This window comes from Branchiostoma belcheri, unplaced genomic scaffold (assembly GCF_001625305.1).
Source record: "Branchiostoma belcheri isolate BF01 breed outbred unplaced genomic scaffold, Haploidv18h27 scaffold154, whole genome shotgun sequence".
Taxonomy (NCBI): domain Eukaryota; kingdom Metazoa; phylum Chordata; class Leptocardii; order Amphioxiformes; family Branchiostomatidae; genus Branchiostoma; species Branchiostoma belcheri.
Genome location: NW_017802980.1, coordinates 468,077 through 486,292, shown reverse-complemented (window position 1 = coordinate 486,292; position 18,216 = coordinate 468,077). Strand labels below are relative to the sequence as shown.

General features: G+C 42.0%; 1 protein-coding gene across 2 annotated transcripts in view; it reads right to left on the bottom strand.

Annotated features, from left to right (window-relative positions):
* Positions 1-18,216, bottom strand: part of LOC109465611 (dipeptidyl aminopeptidase-like protein 6) — a 198,996-nt gene that overhangs the window by 128,288 nt on the left and 52,492 nt on the right. The window contains exon 1 of one of the 2 annotated variants that reach the window (XM_019762964.1): positions 9,351-9,820. The exons of the other annotated variant lie outside the window; for it this stretch is intronic. Within the exon in view, the coding sequence (XP_019618523.1) occupies positions 9,351-9,419 (69 nt within the window). The 5' untranslated portion in view covers positions 9,420-9,820. Of the gene's footprint in view, positions 1-9,350; positions 9,821-18,216 lie in introns of those variants that run through there. 2 annotated transcript variants of the gene reach the window in all.

Sequence of the window (18,216 nt, the reverse complement as noted above, 5' to 3'; positions counted from 1 at the left end):
GAATAATATATCAAGTTCATAAAGTTTATATATATATATATATATACCTCTCAGCAGCCATTTTCCTTACTAGTAGCTCTTTGTGTGGTTGCTGAGACCAGCTTTATTCTACCTTTCCTGAATACTTCCAAAATATTTTCGACCATTTGTGTCAATTTATGTTAATAAGCCGTCATCATAAATTTTGTTGTGCTGAAAATGTGAAATTTAACAAAACGGCAGCACAGATTCTATTGTCACCACTTGAAGGGGAATTTTCTTAATCCCTGTCATTAAATCCCCAGACAGACCATAAGCAGAGACCGATTCTGTCCTATTTGCGTACAATTCATTAGTGGAATATAACCTTAGGCCAGACCAATTTAACTTCTTGGTTAACGGATTCGCCGCTTCATTTTTTTCTGATTTGCAAATAAAAATAAAAATTCAGAATCAACTGCAATATGCTCATATTTTGTCCTGAACAGTTAAAAACGGTCCTTTTAATCCTAGTTGTTACAGTTATTCCATCTTTCAATGGAGTGGTATCATTAAAAGTTCAAAATTCATTGTTTAAATTTTGAACCAGCATGGTGTATTGACTTCATGGCTCCTATCGTACCATTTTGGGCCATAATAGGATGGCTATAGACCTGTTTTTACTTATTTTTTTTCGCCCGCCAGCTCCATTTTCTTGAAAAATCCGTTAACCAAGAAATTGAATTGGTGTGGCCTTATACAAGGAGCAATCTTTGTCCTTCATCTAACACTGTAATAGCCTCTACATTTGCATGCACTGAACGTTTTTTGATAATTGAAGTTTGACGAACACATGCCTCACAAGTGTTACGTAGTAACTTTAGTAATCTTTAAAGTAACATGGTAGTGTAGTCATGTCCAGTAACTCCGTAGAGCTTGTTATTTCCTTGTAATATGTGCGGGTTAGTGAAGCTGCCAACACGGACAGGTGCAGAGCAATCTGTCATATTACTCTGTCACATTCAGGTTATAATTCAGCTATATTGAACAGAACATAATCTAGTTATACAGTTCTAGGGACAAACAAACCCTGATTAGTGATCTATATTAGTGCATAAATAACCATATAACGTCTGTTAATTAGACGTTAAATACAACTTCATACATCTTTATATGTTAATTATTATATAAAAAGTACATACCTGCATAAAAGTATGCAAATTCATCTACCTCAGGTTGAATTCCTACGAAAGTTAGAAACAAAAACGCCCACTACAATTCCAGACGAGCTGCTAGGAGGCCCAAAATGACACCGTTTACTACCAGCCTCAACAGTTTTTCACTTCCTAAAAGAGCCATTAACCTGACAGGCTGACACTTGCAGAACTTTTTATAACACTTTTTGACGCTACGCCACAATATCTTAAATGGTCGCTGGGAGGCCCATTATCAAACTTAACCTTCATTTGTGCTGCCACTAATCATCCACTAAATGTCATGAGATTATCTCTCTCTCTCTTTGTTACATAACCTCGTACATTTGCTGTGCAATTAACTTTATTTCAAGTTTATTAGTAGTATTATTATGATCGCGTCGACACAAATGCCCAATATCCTCCTTTCTGATTGATTTAGTGGCGGCACATCAGTACATAGCAATGCATACCTAGAATTATCCTGAGCCTGCTATTGCACGCTTTTGAAATGTTGCGATGATTTAGAAAAGATGTTATAAGCCATCGCCATGTTCCTAACCATGAAATTACGGTACAAACAAGAATTCGGAGATCTCATACCTCCATGAAATATATGAGTTTTTCTAACTGTTTTTACACAGTACACTAAAGTACAGAACAAAATAACACAGGTTTTTGGTTTCAAACACACAGTAGCTAGCCTGAGTGTCAGTTAGCTTTCGTCCGCTACCCAAGAGCGGGGAGCGGATCTTGGGTAACGGATGAAAGCTAACAAGTCTGACACTCAGGCTACACAGTAGCACCTTTGTATGGATATGGTCATGTAGGCTTTTCCCGAGGAAGAAACTCATTAATCAAACCGGGCAGGCGCTGCCTCCACCCCGCACATCTGTATTCCCCGCACATCTGTTTTCCCTGCCACCCCGCACATCTGTTTTCCCGGAAGTTCTTCTGCAGTACCAAGGTCAGCCACCAGGAGGCCCATATTTGACTTTGACCTTTGGTTTCCTAAGACTTACCAGCATTCCAAATATCATCACAATCCATAAAGGCGTTCTGAAGTTATGCTGACTACAAATGTGCGGAAACACACACACACACACACACACACACACACACATACACACACACAGACGCGCCAAAAACAATACCTCAATTTTTAATGGAGGTAATAAAGTTCGTCGTTTCATGATATGCAAAGATCCCATCATTTCATTGGCGACGACTGTAAAGGCACTGAAATGTGTCAGCTGCTTGAAGCTATACAGGCTCTTCTTCTCAAACTCACTGACCCAGATTAAATGGATGCCTGTTACTGAGGCCATAAGCCTCCTTATCAGCTTGTCCGTCCTTACAATCCCTGGGGGAAGTCATGTGGATGAAAAAGGCGTGCTTGTGGCAATTTTAATGAGGTTACGTCTTATTCCCCCTATCATTTATCAGCTGCTATTCTAGTGGCACTTCAAAGGACATTGTCCCAAAGTTCCTACCTCCGTGTGCGGATGTATTTTTTTCGGTGCGTTTGTCTGTCAGAATTACCACAGTTATCGGCCAGGCAAGTCTCCACAAAGTGACAGGAAATGGCCTCCACTTCAGACTGACCGGAAGTGAGGGTTGATCCCAGAATGAGGGGAGTGGCGGGAGTGGGAAGTGGAGTTTAGTCAGAATCAGTCATTTATCAACCTCGTGTGGCAGCTGACATCCCAGATCATTGGGTCGATGAATAATTTACGGAGAGGTATTGTTTTTGGGCTGTCTGTCTGTTTGTATGTGTTTTCGCAGTTGTATATTTTCTATAAAATTTTTTATACAAAAAGCATGGCGACAAGACAATACAGAGAACAAAAAATTTGCACCCATTTTACAATAGACTGCCTCATTGACACAAAATGACCCAGCGGGCGCCATTTTACATTGCGCAAAGACGGACATTCTGTCGAAATCAATTCCATCAGGATTTCTAGCGAGATACCATCAAAGACGTTTTTTTGCCACAAACTTGGGCATTAAATTTTTGGAATAAATATGAGGTTTATTGAATTTTCTTATTTCCTGCCACCAGCCAGCTAGAAATGTAAGCGCTGCTTAAATATGCTTCCAAACTGGTTGGCATTGACGCTTGTGAAAGAGTAGACTAACTAAGGGGCGGGAGGGGGCGAGATCTCCGGAGGGGGGAGCGATCTTATCTAAACAAAGAATGCCATTCTAGCATTTCGTCATAACTTATGCAAATGATGTCCTTATTTGAATAAGTTATATTTAATGATGTTTACCTTCACCTAACTTTCAAGTACCCCAAGTATGAAATTCCAGGCAGATACTATTATGGAATTATAGCATTTTCTCATTAATTATGCAAATTAAGTCTCCATTTACATAATCAATATCTGCCTTTGTTTCTCTCGTTCTCAATTACAGAACGTTACTGACACAACAAAAGTACAGCGACTTTCGTAAGGTCTTGAACTACATGTAGTCATACAGACAATACAACATACAAGTAAACCTACATACAAGACAATATATGAATCAACTTATACTACTTGTTCTAAGGTCTAACTGCCCCTGCAGTTCCAACGCTTACACCACGTCTTCCCCAGCACAAAAGCTACCTGTCATCCAAATTTCGTGGCCCTGGCATGTATAGATCATATCTAGAGATATCTAAACCGGAAGTTCACCTGCAGTACCATAACAAGACGCTAGGGGGGCCAAAATCTAATCCTTTTGAGGTCTTATAAAGACCTACACACCTACCAAATATCAAGACAATCTATCGTAGCCTTCTCGAGTTGTCGTGTTCACACACACACACGCACACACACACACACACACACACACACACACACACACACACACACACACACACACACACACACACACACACACACACACACACACACACACATACACACACGCACACACTCACACACACGCACACACACACACACGAATGCCAACGAAAATATAACCTTCTTGGCGAAGGTAAATATAGTGTTGACTATTCGGTCAGTGCGACCATATATGTCGATAACGAAGATCGCTCCAAATGAAACATCTCATGAGGGGAATAATGAATGCTTACTCCACCTGGTTAGAACGAGAACAGTTCATCTTGTCAAAGAGAGCGGGGACAGAGGAGATCATGCCTCATTTGTTGCCATTGAATGGAATGGAGAAAACTTTCCTTATTACCTTCGCCAAGAAGGTTATGTTTTCAGAAGCGTTCGAGTACTAGTATGTGTGTGTGTGTGTGTGTGTGTGTGTGTGTGTGGGCACGATAACTTGAGAAGGATTGTTTTGATATTTGGTAGGTGGGTAGGTCTTGATGAGACCTCAAAATAATTAGATTTTGGACCCCCTAGCGTCTTGTTATGGTACTGCAGCTGAACTGCCGGTTATGAGATCTCGTGATCTAGACATACCAGGGTCAGGAAATTTGGATGGTACGTAGCTCTTGTGCTGGGGAAGAAGTGAAGTTTAGGCCCCTAGCGGCTTGGTATGAAACTACAGGGCTATATGTTTGAAAATATTCAAAAGAGGATAACTCAAGAACCGATTGACGGATCGTCGTAATTTTTTTATATGTTGGTAGCTTACGTGATGTTTGATATAATTATGTGACAATTATGCAAATATGGATGCAATTTGTGGGGAAATTCTATAAATCAGCTGCATTCCATGATAGGACTATTGAAGCTTGTGATATTGGTAAGAACGAGAGAAACACGAGCAGATATTGATTATGTAAATGAAGACTTAATTTGCAGATTTAATGAGAAAATGTTATAATTCTGTAATGAAAAGTGCCTGGAATTTCATACTTGTGGTCTTTGAAAGTTCAATGAAGGTGAACATCATTAAACATAATGTATTCAAATCAGGATCTCATTGGAATAATTTATGAGGAAATGCTAAATGGCATTGTTTGTTAATATAAGACTGTGTTTTGGTCGAGAATATGATAAACTGACATAATGCATGAAAATGAGGATCCTATTTGTTTAAATCAGGGGGAATGATCTGTAATTTGTCAGTCATAAAGATTAACATCATTTGGCGAAGGTATGAAATCGGGATGCGGTATAGGCAGGTGTTTAGTGAATATGCGTGACCACACATAAGATGTGAAGTGGGTAGAATATGAATCAATTCGTTAGTAAAATCATCAGCGTCAGCGCCGTAAGCAGTACAGAGCGGTGGATTCAAACACACATGTATCTACTGCAGCATCCCCAACTTATGCGCACTTTGAAAGCTATCCCGGTATTCTTGAGAAGTCCTCGACAACACTGTTTTAACCTGGCCTTCATAGAGTACCCAGTGGAATTATGAGTTGACGTTGCAAACATTTCTATCCCTCAATCCCATACGGTTGTCATTTACTTGGTGCACTGGTGAACTTTTATTTTGCCCCATAAAGAGCTTTCATTAGTTTTGCGATCTTCGGTTTTCAAGTACGGGTGCCGTCTGGCAATGGTGAAAAGTACACCTGCGTGGAAACCAGGAGCGTCTGTTGTCAAACAGCATTTACTTCGTACTGTAACTACGATAGACCGATGGCACAATAAAGACATTCTTCAATTGTGGCAGTTATCACACAATTTATTTCTATGTCTACCAGACCTTGCCAGTGAAATCAACAGAACTATGTCTGTAGTGTAATAACGATGAATCAGTCCAAGTCCACCTTTGTAATGTAAATGTAAAAGTTGGGCAAATGTAAGCCTGTTGGTACTAAATTATGTTAATCATATCTGGCGATCGGCCAACACACACAAAATCAAGCACGTCTTGTTTCATGAGCAGCCACCTGTTGGAAATACTATTCCTACTGTCCCTACTACTACTGCTACTATTATTACTGCTACTATTACTATTGTTACTATAGCTACTCTCGCTACTGCTCCTACCGTTCACACTTCTGATACAACAATTAGTACTACTATTGCTACTACTACCACCAACTTGATAATTACCTTCGCCAAGAAGGTTATGTTTTCGTAGGCGTTCGTGTATCTGTGTATGTGTGTGTCACCACGATAACTCAAGAAGGCTAAAATGTACTTACTTTACTTTACTTTACTTTACTTTAAAATGTAAAATGTATTGTAATGTATTGTCTTGAAAATGTAAAAAATGTATTGTCTTGATATTTGGTAGGTGAGTAGGTCTTGATGAGACGTGAAACTGATTAGATTTTGGGCCCCCTAGCGGCTTGTTACGGTACTGCAGCTTAACTTTCGGTTTCGATATCTCGTAATCTAGACATGCTAGGGTGACGAAATTCAAATGGTACGTAGCTCTTGTGCTGGGAAGAAGTGACGTGAGTTTGGGCCCCCCAGCGGCTTGTTCTGGAACTGCAGGGCTATCTGTTTGAAAATATTCAGAGGATAACTCAAGAACCGGTTGACGGATCCTCGTAATTTTTGGTATGTAGGTAGCTTACGTGATGCTTGATATAATTATGTCACAATTATGCAAATATGGATGTAATTTGCATAATTTATGGAGAAATTCTATATATCAGCTGCATTCCATGATAGGACTATTGAAGCTTGTGACATTGGTAATTGAGAACGAGAGAAACACAATATTGATTATGTAAATGAAGACTTAATTTGCATAATTAATGAGAAAATTTTATAATTATGTAATGATAACTGCCTGGAATTTCATACTTGTGGTATTTGAAAGTTCAGTGAAGGTGAACATCATTAACCATAATGTATTCAAATCAGGACCTCATTTGCATAATTTATGAGGAAATGCTAGAATGGCAACGTTTGTTAATATGTCTGTCTTTTGGTTGAGAATATGATAAATTGATATAATTAATTAAAATGAGGATCCTGTTTGCACAATCAGGGGGATTAATCTACAAATTGTCAGTCATTAACATCATTTGGCGAAGGTACGATGTCGGGGAAATCTAGTTGTATTATACTTTTAGAACAGTCGCGATCGGTTGACCATTATCTGCTTTCAATTAGGTACAGATCAGTTAAGTAAGTTATCATTCTGCATCAACTTTGCGGTCATCCTGGCAGGGAGTATAGTACAAAGCAGTGTTTGTACAGTGTGGAAGCAATACCGGACTTGTTAAGTTAGAAATCACCGGACCGAAAACGCTGACAAAACATTTATGTCGTCAACTCTATATCAAAATCCAGAATTGTCAGATATCCTCTGTATCTAACAAACCCATCTATGTGATACATGGCAAACGTGATACAACTGCAACAACAAATGGAGACGTCGTCTTACTTTGTCAACGTAATGGTACTTGTATATATGTGTGTGTGTGTGTGTGTGTACGTGCGTATGTGTGTGTGTGTGTGTGTGTGTGTGTGTGTGTGTGTGTGTGTGTGTGTGTGTGTGTGTGTGTGTGTGTGTGTATGTGTGTGTGTGTGTGTGTGTGTGTGTGTGTGTACGTGCGTATGTGTGTGTGTGTGTGTGTGAGTGAGTGTGTGTGTGTGTGCGTGCGTGTATGTTTGTGTATGTGCGTGTTTGTGTGTGTGTGTGCGTGTTTATGTGTGTGTGTGTATGTGCGTGTGTGTGTATATGTGCGTGTATGTTTGTGTATGTGCGTGTTTGTGTATGTGCGTGTTTGTGTGTGTGTATGTGCGTGTGTGTGTGTTGTGTGTGTTTGTGTGTGTATGTGTGCGTGTTTATGTGTGTGTGTATCGTGCGCGCGTCGTTGTGTGTGTGTGTGTGTGTGTGTGTGTGTGTGTGTGTGTGTGTCGCGCGTGTGTGTGTGTGTGCGTGTGTGTGTGTGTGTGTGTGTGTGTGTGTGTGTGTTACTACCGATACGTTTTATTCCATTACTTGGCAGTAATAGATAATGTTTGTCAACAACCCGGAGCCGGTCATTGGACCAACCGTCAACCATTCCGGGAAGACCGCCTTGGGTTCTCTCCGTTGAATTTGTGCAGTAATTGATGGTGTGGCAAACACAGATGTTATGCACATCTATGGCAATCGATAATGCGTGGGTCTTCAAGCAATACAGTTGATCATATTGTGCGTGGGTAGAGTCAGAGTCGCGTGTTTCCCTTTGGAACCGTCAATATCACCTCCGTCTCATATTGTTGTCAATATATCCTATATACGGGGCCTTACTTTGTAAGACGATTCGCTTTACATGACGGGTATATCGTTGTTTATCCAATCCACACAAACACTGTCCATACACTCAATCATACAAAATCTCCATTTCCTGCATATTGAAAATATCTATGATCACCTCTACTGAATCCCTAATGCGTTATTTGCAAGCCTGGGGTGAAAATTCTATGTACTCTTCAGTTCTCACTACCGTCACTGTATTGTTTAAATACCTATCAACAATAATTTGGATGATTGAAAATTTCAAAAACAAAACAATTATTGATATGAAAAATGCATCTATAGTTGATGTGGACACGTTTTAACCGTACCATGAATCCCGTGTCCTTTATTTATCGTTCATTAACGTTGGTTACATATTATGTGTTTAACTAATGTTAATGATTAATTATTGATATCATTGCTTAATATATACATATTGCTTCAATATCATTGAATAACGACATTGGTTTTTGGGTAAATAGAACGCGGCCCTGTTTCGTCTGTTATAAATGAGGAGGCCAACCCCTGTCGCGCACCACTGCGCATGTTACATTTGCACATCTTCGGTCGATATCTGATACAGAAATGGGAAGGCTACATTTGTGGGTTGGGTCCAACAATGGATCCAGGTTGGTATAAGAGCCAGTCTAAATTTAGACACAAAGGCGACATAGATTTATCAACGCGCGGAAATGATTACGAATGATATTTTCCTATAGCTTAGGCAATAAAACGTTATGTTGAGATGTGCATTCTCCCTGAGGGGAACAGACTGACACAGAACCGGTGGCAGATTTATGGCGGCTGGAGTCTCTTACATTAGGTCGCTGTTTGGACAAAGCGTATCAGTGCAATAAATTTAAAACACAGTGTTAACGGTTGGTTCCAGCCGTTTTGTTATGAAATTGGAAGAAGCTGCTGAAGTAAGGCATATCCTGCCAGACAACTTCGTTCACGTAATGATGTAAGAAGGTGAAACAGCTACCTACTGGTGGTGGTGGAAGAGGAGAAAGAACTAAGGAGTATGAAGCATTTCTTGTGTAGCGTTAGGGGCGAAAATGGGGGGAGGATTTGGAAAGGTGTTACCTCCATCTCCTCCGGACTGAGCTCCCCATCGCCTCCTCCTGGTCCATCGGAAATACGAGTGCCCTGCATGGCGTGGATACAGGTGTTTCACGATGAGTGAAGAGGAGGCTCCAACACTAGCACCAACACACACCAGCCCCTTCGCTTCCCGGAACCAGCAAGACCTGTCCTCAGACCCCCAAACAAATTCCAGGAAAGGCAGGTAGACCGCTCACTTCACGCTGATAGTGACCAAGCAATTTCCCTCTACAGCGGCTGTTGAATCCATTGGTTCCACAGCTATTATCCACGTTAGAGGAGGTCAGGCTGTGCGGTCACCGAGAACCGCAAGAGCCTTACCAGGCACCCCCGCAAAACCTCAGGCGTCGTAAAATCTCCAGCTCTCACCACGTACAGCGTACAACCTTTCCAAACGGTAGCGGCTCGCGAGTTGTAGACAATCCGGCAGGTTTAGTCGCAGTCTACCGGCGCTGTCCTCTTTTTAAGGTAATAACACCTCCCCTTCAGGCTGCCCACCTCCGGCTGCCCCCACTTCCGTTTTCCAGAAGAGTGGATTTGCGGCTACAGGGGACGAAAACAATAACTACCCAAGTGGTCGGCTCCCTGCAGGGGCGAACCCAAGGCCGAATATGGTTGGATTATCACGGTCAGTGAAAGATTCTAGTTGATTGCTTTCCGATGACAATGTAATAAAACTGGTATAAAAGTGGAGCAATCGACTTAGATGACATATCGTGCCAGGCATCTCATTATCCAGCTGCTGCGGCTTATTTCTTATTAACTTAACAATGATCTATGATGAAGCGCAAAATTAATTAAAAGCGCCAACATTCCTGAGGGACTGCTAGATTGTTTTCAAATATATGCTTCTGCCTAATCCTGCCTGGCTGTACTGTGGTATAGAGGTCCCAAGATTTGATTTTTTGTACAGTTGGACTACCCACAGGAACGTCATAAAAACAAATAGGTGTAAAAACAAATAATGCGTTTCCGCCCTTATTTTCAGCTTTGATGAACTGACGATAGGTGAAATTAAAAACAATATAAACACGGCGCGCAACCTCACAAAATATAACGCAAATATACGCCATTGTATACTTGACACTAGAGTGCACTAATTTGTATCTTCAGCCATCTTATTTAGAAGTTTAAGAGTAGAATAGTCTACACGATATATATATACTTTATATCTTATGAAATAACGACATTTACCATCTCACGGCAGCCAGGGGTTTATTATCTTTCGTTTTTCTTAATTTTGAACAGAACATGCAGCCTCATGTCTACCTGGTGCAGTTTGCCCACCTGCATCAGTCAGCAAGACATGTATAAGCCTTGTTCAACTGAAGTCACCCAAACCGCGATTCGGGTAACTCGCATTCCTCACATCTGGTCCACGTGCCACACATTCCTTTGAAACCGTGTCCGATCACAATTCGCCTGAGCTATATTTATTGTTGTTCGATGAAAACACGCAAGGTAGCGTGTTATTAATGTCAGAGGTCAACGACCTACTTGCTGGTGCCCCCCTCCCAGCGTATCTCGGCTGAATGCCGACGTGGTCCCGCCAGAGGCGGTGAAGCTCGCCCTAGAACGGACACATTATTCGACCATTACTGCTCTTTAAGTTGCTGCCACGTAAAAGTTGGTATTGCATATAAATCAAGAAATATCACCCCGTAATCCATGACCAGGCGAAGTTACATTGAAATCACATTGCGTTCAGACGCAAATCGTGATGCGGGAAAACCGATTCGAAACCACCTCTAGAAGTAGTTTGGGATCGAGGCGCTTTCAATGTGATTTGGAGCGTTCAGATGGAGCCACTTGAAACCGGCTTCGGAGTAAACCACATGTAAAGCGCCTTCACTGACTTCACATGAACACGGCCTTAGTTAAGCGTTTCGGCGGAGGTTTAACAATCTCATTATCAAACAAAAATGTATTCCTTCCTCTTACAGTAATCTATTAAGTTAACCCCACATATGTCAACACCGTACGAGGCACGAATGTGACATTTGATGTTCCTGGAATGGACACTGCGGGTCAGTGATGGAGACTCGAGGTCAGCTGGACAAAAGGTAATCTCCACCTCACACCAAGCTGCAAAATTAGATGTGTCATTCACTTCTCATCTTATAAAGGGATATCTTATAACGGAATGATGAAAATCGGTTACGGCTTGAGTCTTCCAAATCTAACTCATATCCCTTATGTCGATAAAAAAGACTCGATATCTAGACATCTAGACCTCCTGATTTTCACACCAGATATTCAAACATTGATTTTACTTCATAAATTTATTATATTTTTAAAAACATTTTTGGCAGTGTATTGGAACTAGTTATGTTATGAAGTTATTATTTTCTCGACATGGGCAGAAAGCAAGGTGTCAACAGTAAGATAGATTCATTCATTAAGTGAAGAAGTGGAGATTAGGGTAGGAGGTTTGTTAAGGTAAAGGGGACGGTACGTTGTCATTGATTGGACTAAACCATTCTTGAGCGTAGGAGAATACAATCATTCGTACGTAAGCCTGAACCGTAAGCCTTGTTCATGTGAAGTCACCCAAACCGCGATTCGGGTAACTCGCATTCCTCACATCTGGCCCACGTGGCATACATTCCTTTCAAACCGTGCCCGATTACGATTCTCTGAAACAGCATTTATTATTGTTCGATGGAAACACGCTAGGTAGCGTGTTATTGATGTCAGAGGTCAACGACCTGCTTGCTGATGCCCCCCTCCCAGCGTATCTCGGCCGAGGCGGTGAAGCTCGTCCTACAACGGATACATTATTTGACCATTACTGCTCTTTAAGTTGCTGCCACATAAAATTTGGTATTGCATATAAATAAAGAAATGTCACCCCGTAATCCATGACCAGGCGAAGTTACATTGAAATCACATTGCGTTCAGACGCAAATCGCGATGCGGGAAAACCGATTCGAAACCACCTCTAGAAGTGGCTTGGGATCGAGGCGCTTTCAATGTGATTTGGAGCGTTCAGATGGAGCCACTTGAAACCGGCTTCGGGGGAAACCACATGTAAAGCGCCTTGGTTGACTTCACATAAACACGGCCTTAGAACGCAAATGGTGATTCATGAGGCCTGTACGTAGAAACGAGGCATATCAAATTATCATAGTAAAATCATTTTCAACCATTAATGTAAATCATATATCGATTTGATTTTTTCTCTGGAATAGAGTGGGACAGCTCACGAAAGCGAGCTGCAATAGAGCAAGAGTTTGGAGATGTTCCACATGTGTGAGATATTTAGAGCTTTTCTTAGTTTGTTTTTCTGCAAGGAGATCATTTTGACTTCCAAACCGATCTGCCCTTCCTGTCAGTCTGTGGTAACACAATTTTCCCATTCCCGCCATTCCAATGTGTTCAAATAATTACGGAAACAGGAGAGTGCAAAACAACGAGAACGAAGGTAAGGCCGCACCGATTTAATTGTATGGATGACATCCTCTGAAGACACCCAAACTAGTGCGCGCAGGCGAATAAAAAAAATTCCGGCCAAAAATAGAAATGCTACTAGACCACAGGAATACAAAGCTGTATACGACAAGCCGGCACATGCTGGCTTTTTGCTGAATTTATGAATCGGCACTGTACGTGTGTACTGAGTTCTTGAGTCGTGGAGCTTCGGTAGCCTGGGTGCCCGGCTCCATATAGTCGCTAACTACCATGGACTACCCAAGCCTAGAGCCAGGCCAGAGCCTCGGTGGACGTGATCTTTTCTTTTTGGAGAACAGACGAAAATCAATGCGCGCGTGGATGCCATCCATAAAATTAAGGCGGTGTGGCCTAATAAATGCTAGACGTTCAGTAGTGATAAGCCCGGCTAACTACTGACACGATCAGGAACGAGAACGTGAAGACACTGTACACTTTGTCTGTGAATGAGCCTAATATATGTTACCGGTCTTGATGAAATTGCGTTTGTAGCAATTACGATAATAGTAATAATTATAATAACTACTTAATTACAAATCTATGCAAACGAAGCAAAACAAGCGGTATACAATGTGGTTATACTTAACAGCGAAGAAAAGAATTAACTACACGAATGAATTAAACATAAAATAGTAACTAGTCTAAATTTATTTCCACTTTGGCCTCTTTTCTACATGAAATTGAAATGAATTGCCTATTTTTAAAGATCGGATGACTTCCGGTAGAGTTTGTTGATCTGCAAAATTTTGAAATTTAGGAAATTTCTATGAATAGTTTTATCACTTTTTTCGATCCAGGCGCAGCCTGCCCTGGGTACTGATGGTTGGAGGGGCGTTACGACACGCTATCTGACTTTGGCTGCGATCGAAGCCATCAAATTACGTGTGTCCGATGGATCAATTTTGTCAGGTCAGCCGCGACGAACCTCGTGATCCCGTATGTATTATGCTGCGACCCTAAACATTGGACTTCTTCAATAGATGCAATTTGAAGCTATGACCGATGGAAGTTATAGTAAAACCCGCTTGTCTGTGACCAACTGAATAGGTCTTACTCTTCCAGTATATCACGCGGTTCAGAGAACGCTTCGTCAGGTCTGACGCGCCTTACTCCGCAAGAACAAAAACAAACAAGAATTCGGAGATCTCATACCTCCATGAAATATATGAGTTTTTCTAAATGTTTTTACACAGTACACTACAGCACAGAATAAAATAACACAGGTTTTTGGTTTCAAACACACAGTAGCACCTTTGGCCTGGATATGGTCATGTAGACTTTTCCCAAGGGAGAACCTCATTAATCAACACCGGGCAGGCGCTGCCTCCACCCCGCACATCTGTTTTCCCTGCCACCCCGCACATCTGTTTTCCCGGAAGTTCTGCTGAAGTACCAAGGTCAGCCAACAGGAGACCCATATTTGACCTTGACCTTTGGCTTCCTAAGACCTACCAGCATACCAAATATCATCACAATCCATAAAGGCGTTCTGAAGTTATGATGACTACAAATGTGCGGAAACACACACACACACACACACACACACACACACACACACACACACACACACACACACACACACACACACACAGACGTGCCAAAAACAATACCTCCATTTTTCATGGAGGTAATTACAACATCTTCCCTACAGTCTTGTTTGTTAGCTAGGTATTTGTTTGCCTGTTTGGTTGTTTGGTTGTTTGGTTAGTTGGTTGGTTAGTTCGTAGGTTCATTCGTCCGTTGCTACATAGATGGTTTCATCTTACATGTTAACAAATCGTACTTGTTGAAAAATGTACAACAAGATCTTTTTTATCATGCTGCAAATGCAAACACCAAAAATGACAGTCGAGTCGCAGGTGCAATAGACTAATCGGATAAGCAAACTCGTCTGGCCCTGGTCCTACTACCTATCAAGTTTGGTGTATCGTACACAGTGAGAATTAACATTAAATAGTTTAAACTAGAGGTCGGAGATCTCATGCCTTCGTCAGAGGGACATTGTTCTAGATAAACGAACGTTAATATACTAGAAATCAATTTGGTCTAGAGTACAAAGGAAACCTGTACTACTTCCCCCCTCCCCTTTTTTATTCTACGGAACACCCCGAAAGGGTTTGCCACAGATTTACAGACGCACGGTCACCGTTTTAGGCCCCCCCCTAAGTTATTTGAGTTTGGACTGTTACTGGAAAAAATAACTGTTACCAAAAATTCTGCTTATGATCAGAGTGTCACGACAGTGTCGCAAAATGTAATGACAAGATGTGATGAAAGGAAAGAATCAGAACAGGGCGAGATTTATAGCTGTTTTCCTTTGTTGTTAGACTCGGAAACCGAATGCGACCTCAGGTCGGAGGTCAGAAGTCATTTCCGTGCAGTCAATTAACTGATTTGGTTCTGCGCCCCAAATACTGACTTCCAGAGTTAGTATGTTCCAAATCTATGCATCTTGATCAGTTTTTTTCAGCCCTTCGTGTATTTTGTCGCGCTTTTGCAATAAATGGTCTCCAGTGGACGTCATCCATCCTTATAATTTAGGGAATGACCTGACGGAATGTCCAGCCTTCCTCCCCTCACAGTACTTATAGCACAGCCCCTTAATTGTAAGCAATTTATCCCAGATGGTGGGAACAGCTGTCCCCATCTGAATCAATGCAAAGGTTGGTGGGGAAAGATCGTTATATATCTGTAACAATATGTATTGTTAGTATTAAAGCATTTGTATTATCGCCGGTTCTATCCCCTCCCTTGGGCGGTGCCGCGGTCGCCTGTTCGAACACGTGCCAGCGCACGTGCCAACGTCGTGTTCGAACAGGTGATCTATACCGGTACCGTTCGAGGGAAGGGGCTCTAGAACCGGCCGGTACAGATTGAATAAAGGAGTTGAGATCAAGCCATTGACGAGTTCAGACGTGCGTCCTCTTCGTCCTGTTACATCTGGTGGCAGCGGTGCGTTGCCGCTTGCGAGCGGCCGCACCCACCGCAACGCCATCCCGACGATGCCGCCCGACTAGCCAACAGCCCCGGCTGAGCAGAACTTAACCGCCGCCATCGCTACCATGCCGCCCGACCCGCCAGCCCGCTACCCGGCCAAACCGACTCGACCGCTGACAGCCTCCATGCCGCCCGACACACCAGGCCGCCGCTCCGAATCCGGCCACACTGACGAAGAACCCGTCGACGCTACCGCTACGTGCCACGACCTCTTTTGTACCCAGCCGTGCTCCCGTGAACCAGGCCTGCTATGAACTTGCCATTTGTCTCAGACATGCAACCCTGCCCAAGACCGTGCCATATGCATGCCGTCACCTTCCGGCCCGAGCGGATCGTGCCACGTCGCCGCGTCCCGACCGCCGACCGCCTGCGGAACCCAGCCCGCTGACTCCAGGGAGCCCTCGTGTCGCAGACGACCGACCCCATCATGAGTAGGAACTGACTTTCTATCATGACGTGACCTGCTAGATCTTTGCTGCGAACTCTGAGTACTGTATCTCTACCCACAGAACTTTCTAAGACCTATGAACTCTTGTGGTGTTGACTTGTTGTTGCACAATATATGATGTTTTCTATGTTTGCCCTTGCTCGCACGCCTACGGGAAGCGACCAAGCCGCATTGAGCCTGTGTATTTTTGTGTTACTTGCGAAATATGGTGCTTGCCTAGTAAAAAGTCTACGGGACGACTCTACAAGGAAGATCATTTTTGCATTCCCGGATCACCGGTGTGACGGTCCGGAAGTCCCCGTACTGCCCCGCGCTAGGGAGTATGCGAGGAAATGTGAACTTTGCCGCTGACAGCTACAGTGGGACATCCGAAAATACTCCCTACAGAACTCTCTAACATGGGATACATATGTTAACAATAGTTGTAAATGTGTCTATGAGAATTGATGAGCCAACATATTTCTTCAGAATCTATTGCGAAATAGAACAATGGATTTGTAATCAGATTAGATTATGTAACGTATTTAGCATGAGTAGCTTGCAGGTGAGGGCACCTGCTTAAGTAAGGGGGGAGGAATGTAACAATATGTATTGTTAGTATTTATGTATTCCAAAACAACTAATTGTGTTAAAACTAGCCACGGTCTTACCGAAACGTTCATAACTAACTGTGGGGTTCGACAAGGCTGTAACTTGAGTCCAACTTTGTTTAATTTATTTATAAGTGATTTGACGGAGGAGTTTGATAACCATTTGTGTGATCCTCCTAGCTTACACAACATGAAAGTGTCATGCTTGTTATATGCAGACGATCTAGTTCTTTTCTCAGAATCACAACAAGGTCTGCAAACCTCTTTAAGTAGATTAGAAGAGTATTGTAAATTATGGCAACTGAACGTAAATCTCAAGAAAACTAAGGTTATTGTCTTCACTAAAGGAGGTCGATTACCGAAAAATTGTCACTTCCTCTTTAATAATAATGTAGTCGAAATTGTAAATAACTATTGTTATCTGGGTATTGTTGTAAATTCAGCTGGCACTTTCAAAGCAAACAACAAATACTTACACAGCAAAGGCCTGAGAGCCCTCTTTGGAATTCATCAATCTATTTATCAAGCCGATGCTTCAATTTCTGTAAAGAACAAACTCTTTGATGCTTGCGTAAAACCGATTTTATTGTATGGGTCTGAAATATGGGGATCCTTCAAAAGTCCGAAATCATCCCCAATTGAAGCCGTGCACCTAAAATTCTGACAAACAGTCTTTAAATGTGACCCAAATCTTCTTGTAACCTTGCTGTGATGGCTGAATTAGGGAGATATCCCATGAGGTTAGAAGCGTCACTCAACTCCATTAAACACTACCTCAGAATACGCCAGAACGTGCCAGCTGACAGTCTCTCTGCAGACGCCCTTTTTGTGTCAATTTGATTTAGATGCGGTAGGTGCCAAATGCTGGGCTGCTGGTGTTCGTAAGACACTAGAGGAAAGCGGTTTTGCCTATGTTTGGCATTCGTCCTTGCCTTCTACCTTCAATTTGCCCCCAAATTATATCTTCCATCAACCAACGTCTTAAGGACATGTATCTCCAATCTTTTATATCAGAAATGCGGAACAACAACAAATTACGGACATACAGATTATTAAAAAATACTTACCACGAGGAAAATTACCTGAAAATTACAACATTCGACACAGAACAGTCTTCACAAAACTCCGGATAAGTTTACACAAACTCCACATAGAAAAAGGCAGACACAACCGCATTCCTCTAGAGCAAAGGATTTGCCAATTTTGCGATTTAAATAAGATTGAGGATGAGTATCATTTCGTAGTCAATTGTACGTTATATAGTAATGAGAGAGATTCCCTATATTCTTATATAATAGATAAGTTCCCCAGCTTTGCACATTTAAATGAATCAGAAAAATTCCTATTTCTTATGAAACTTGAC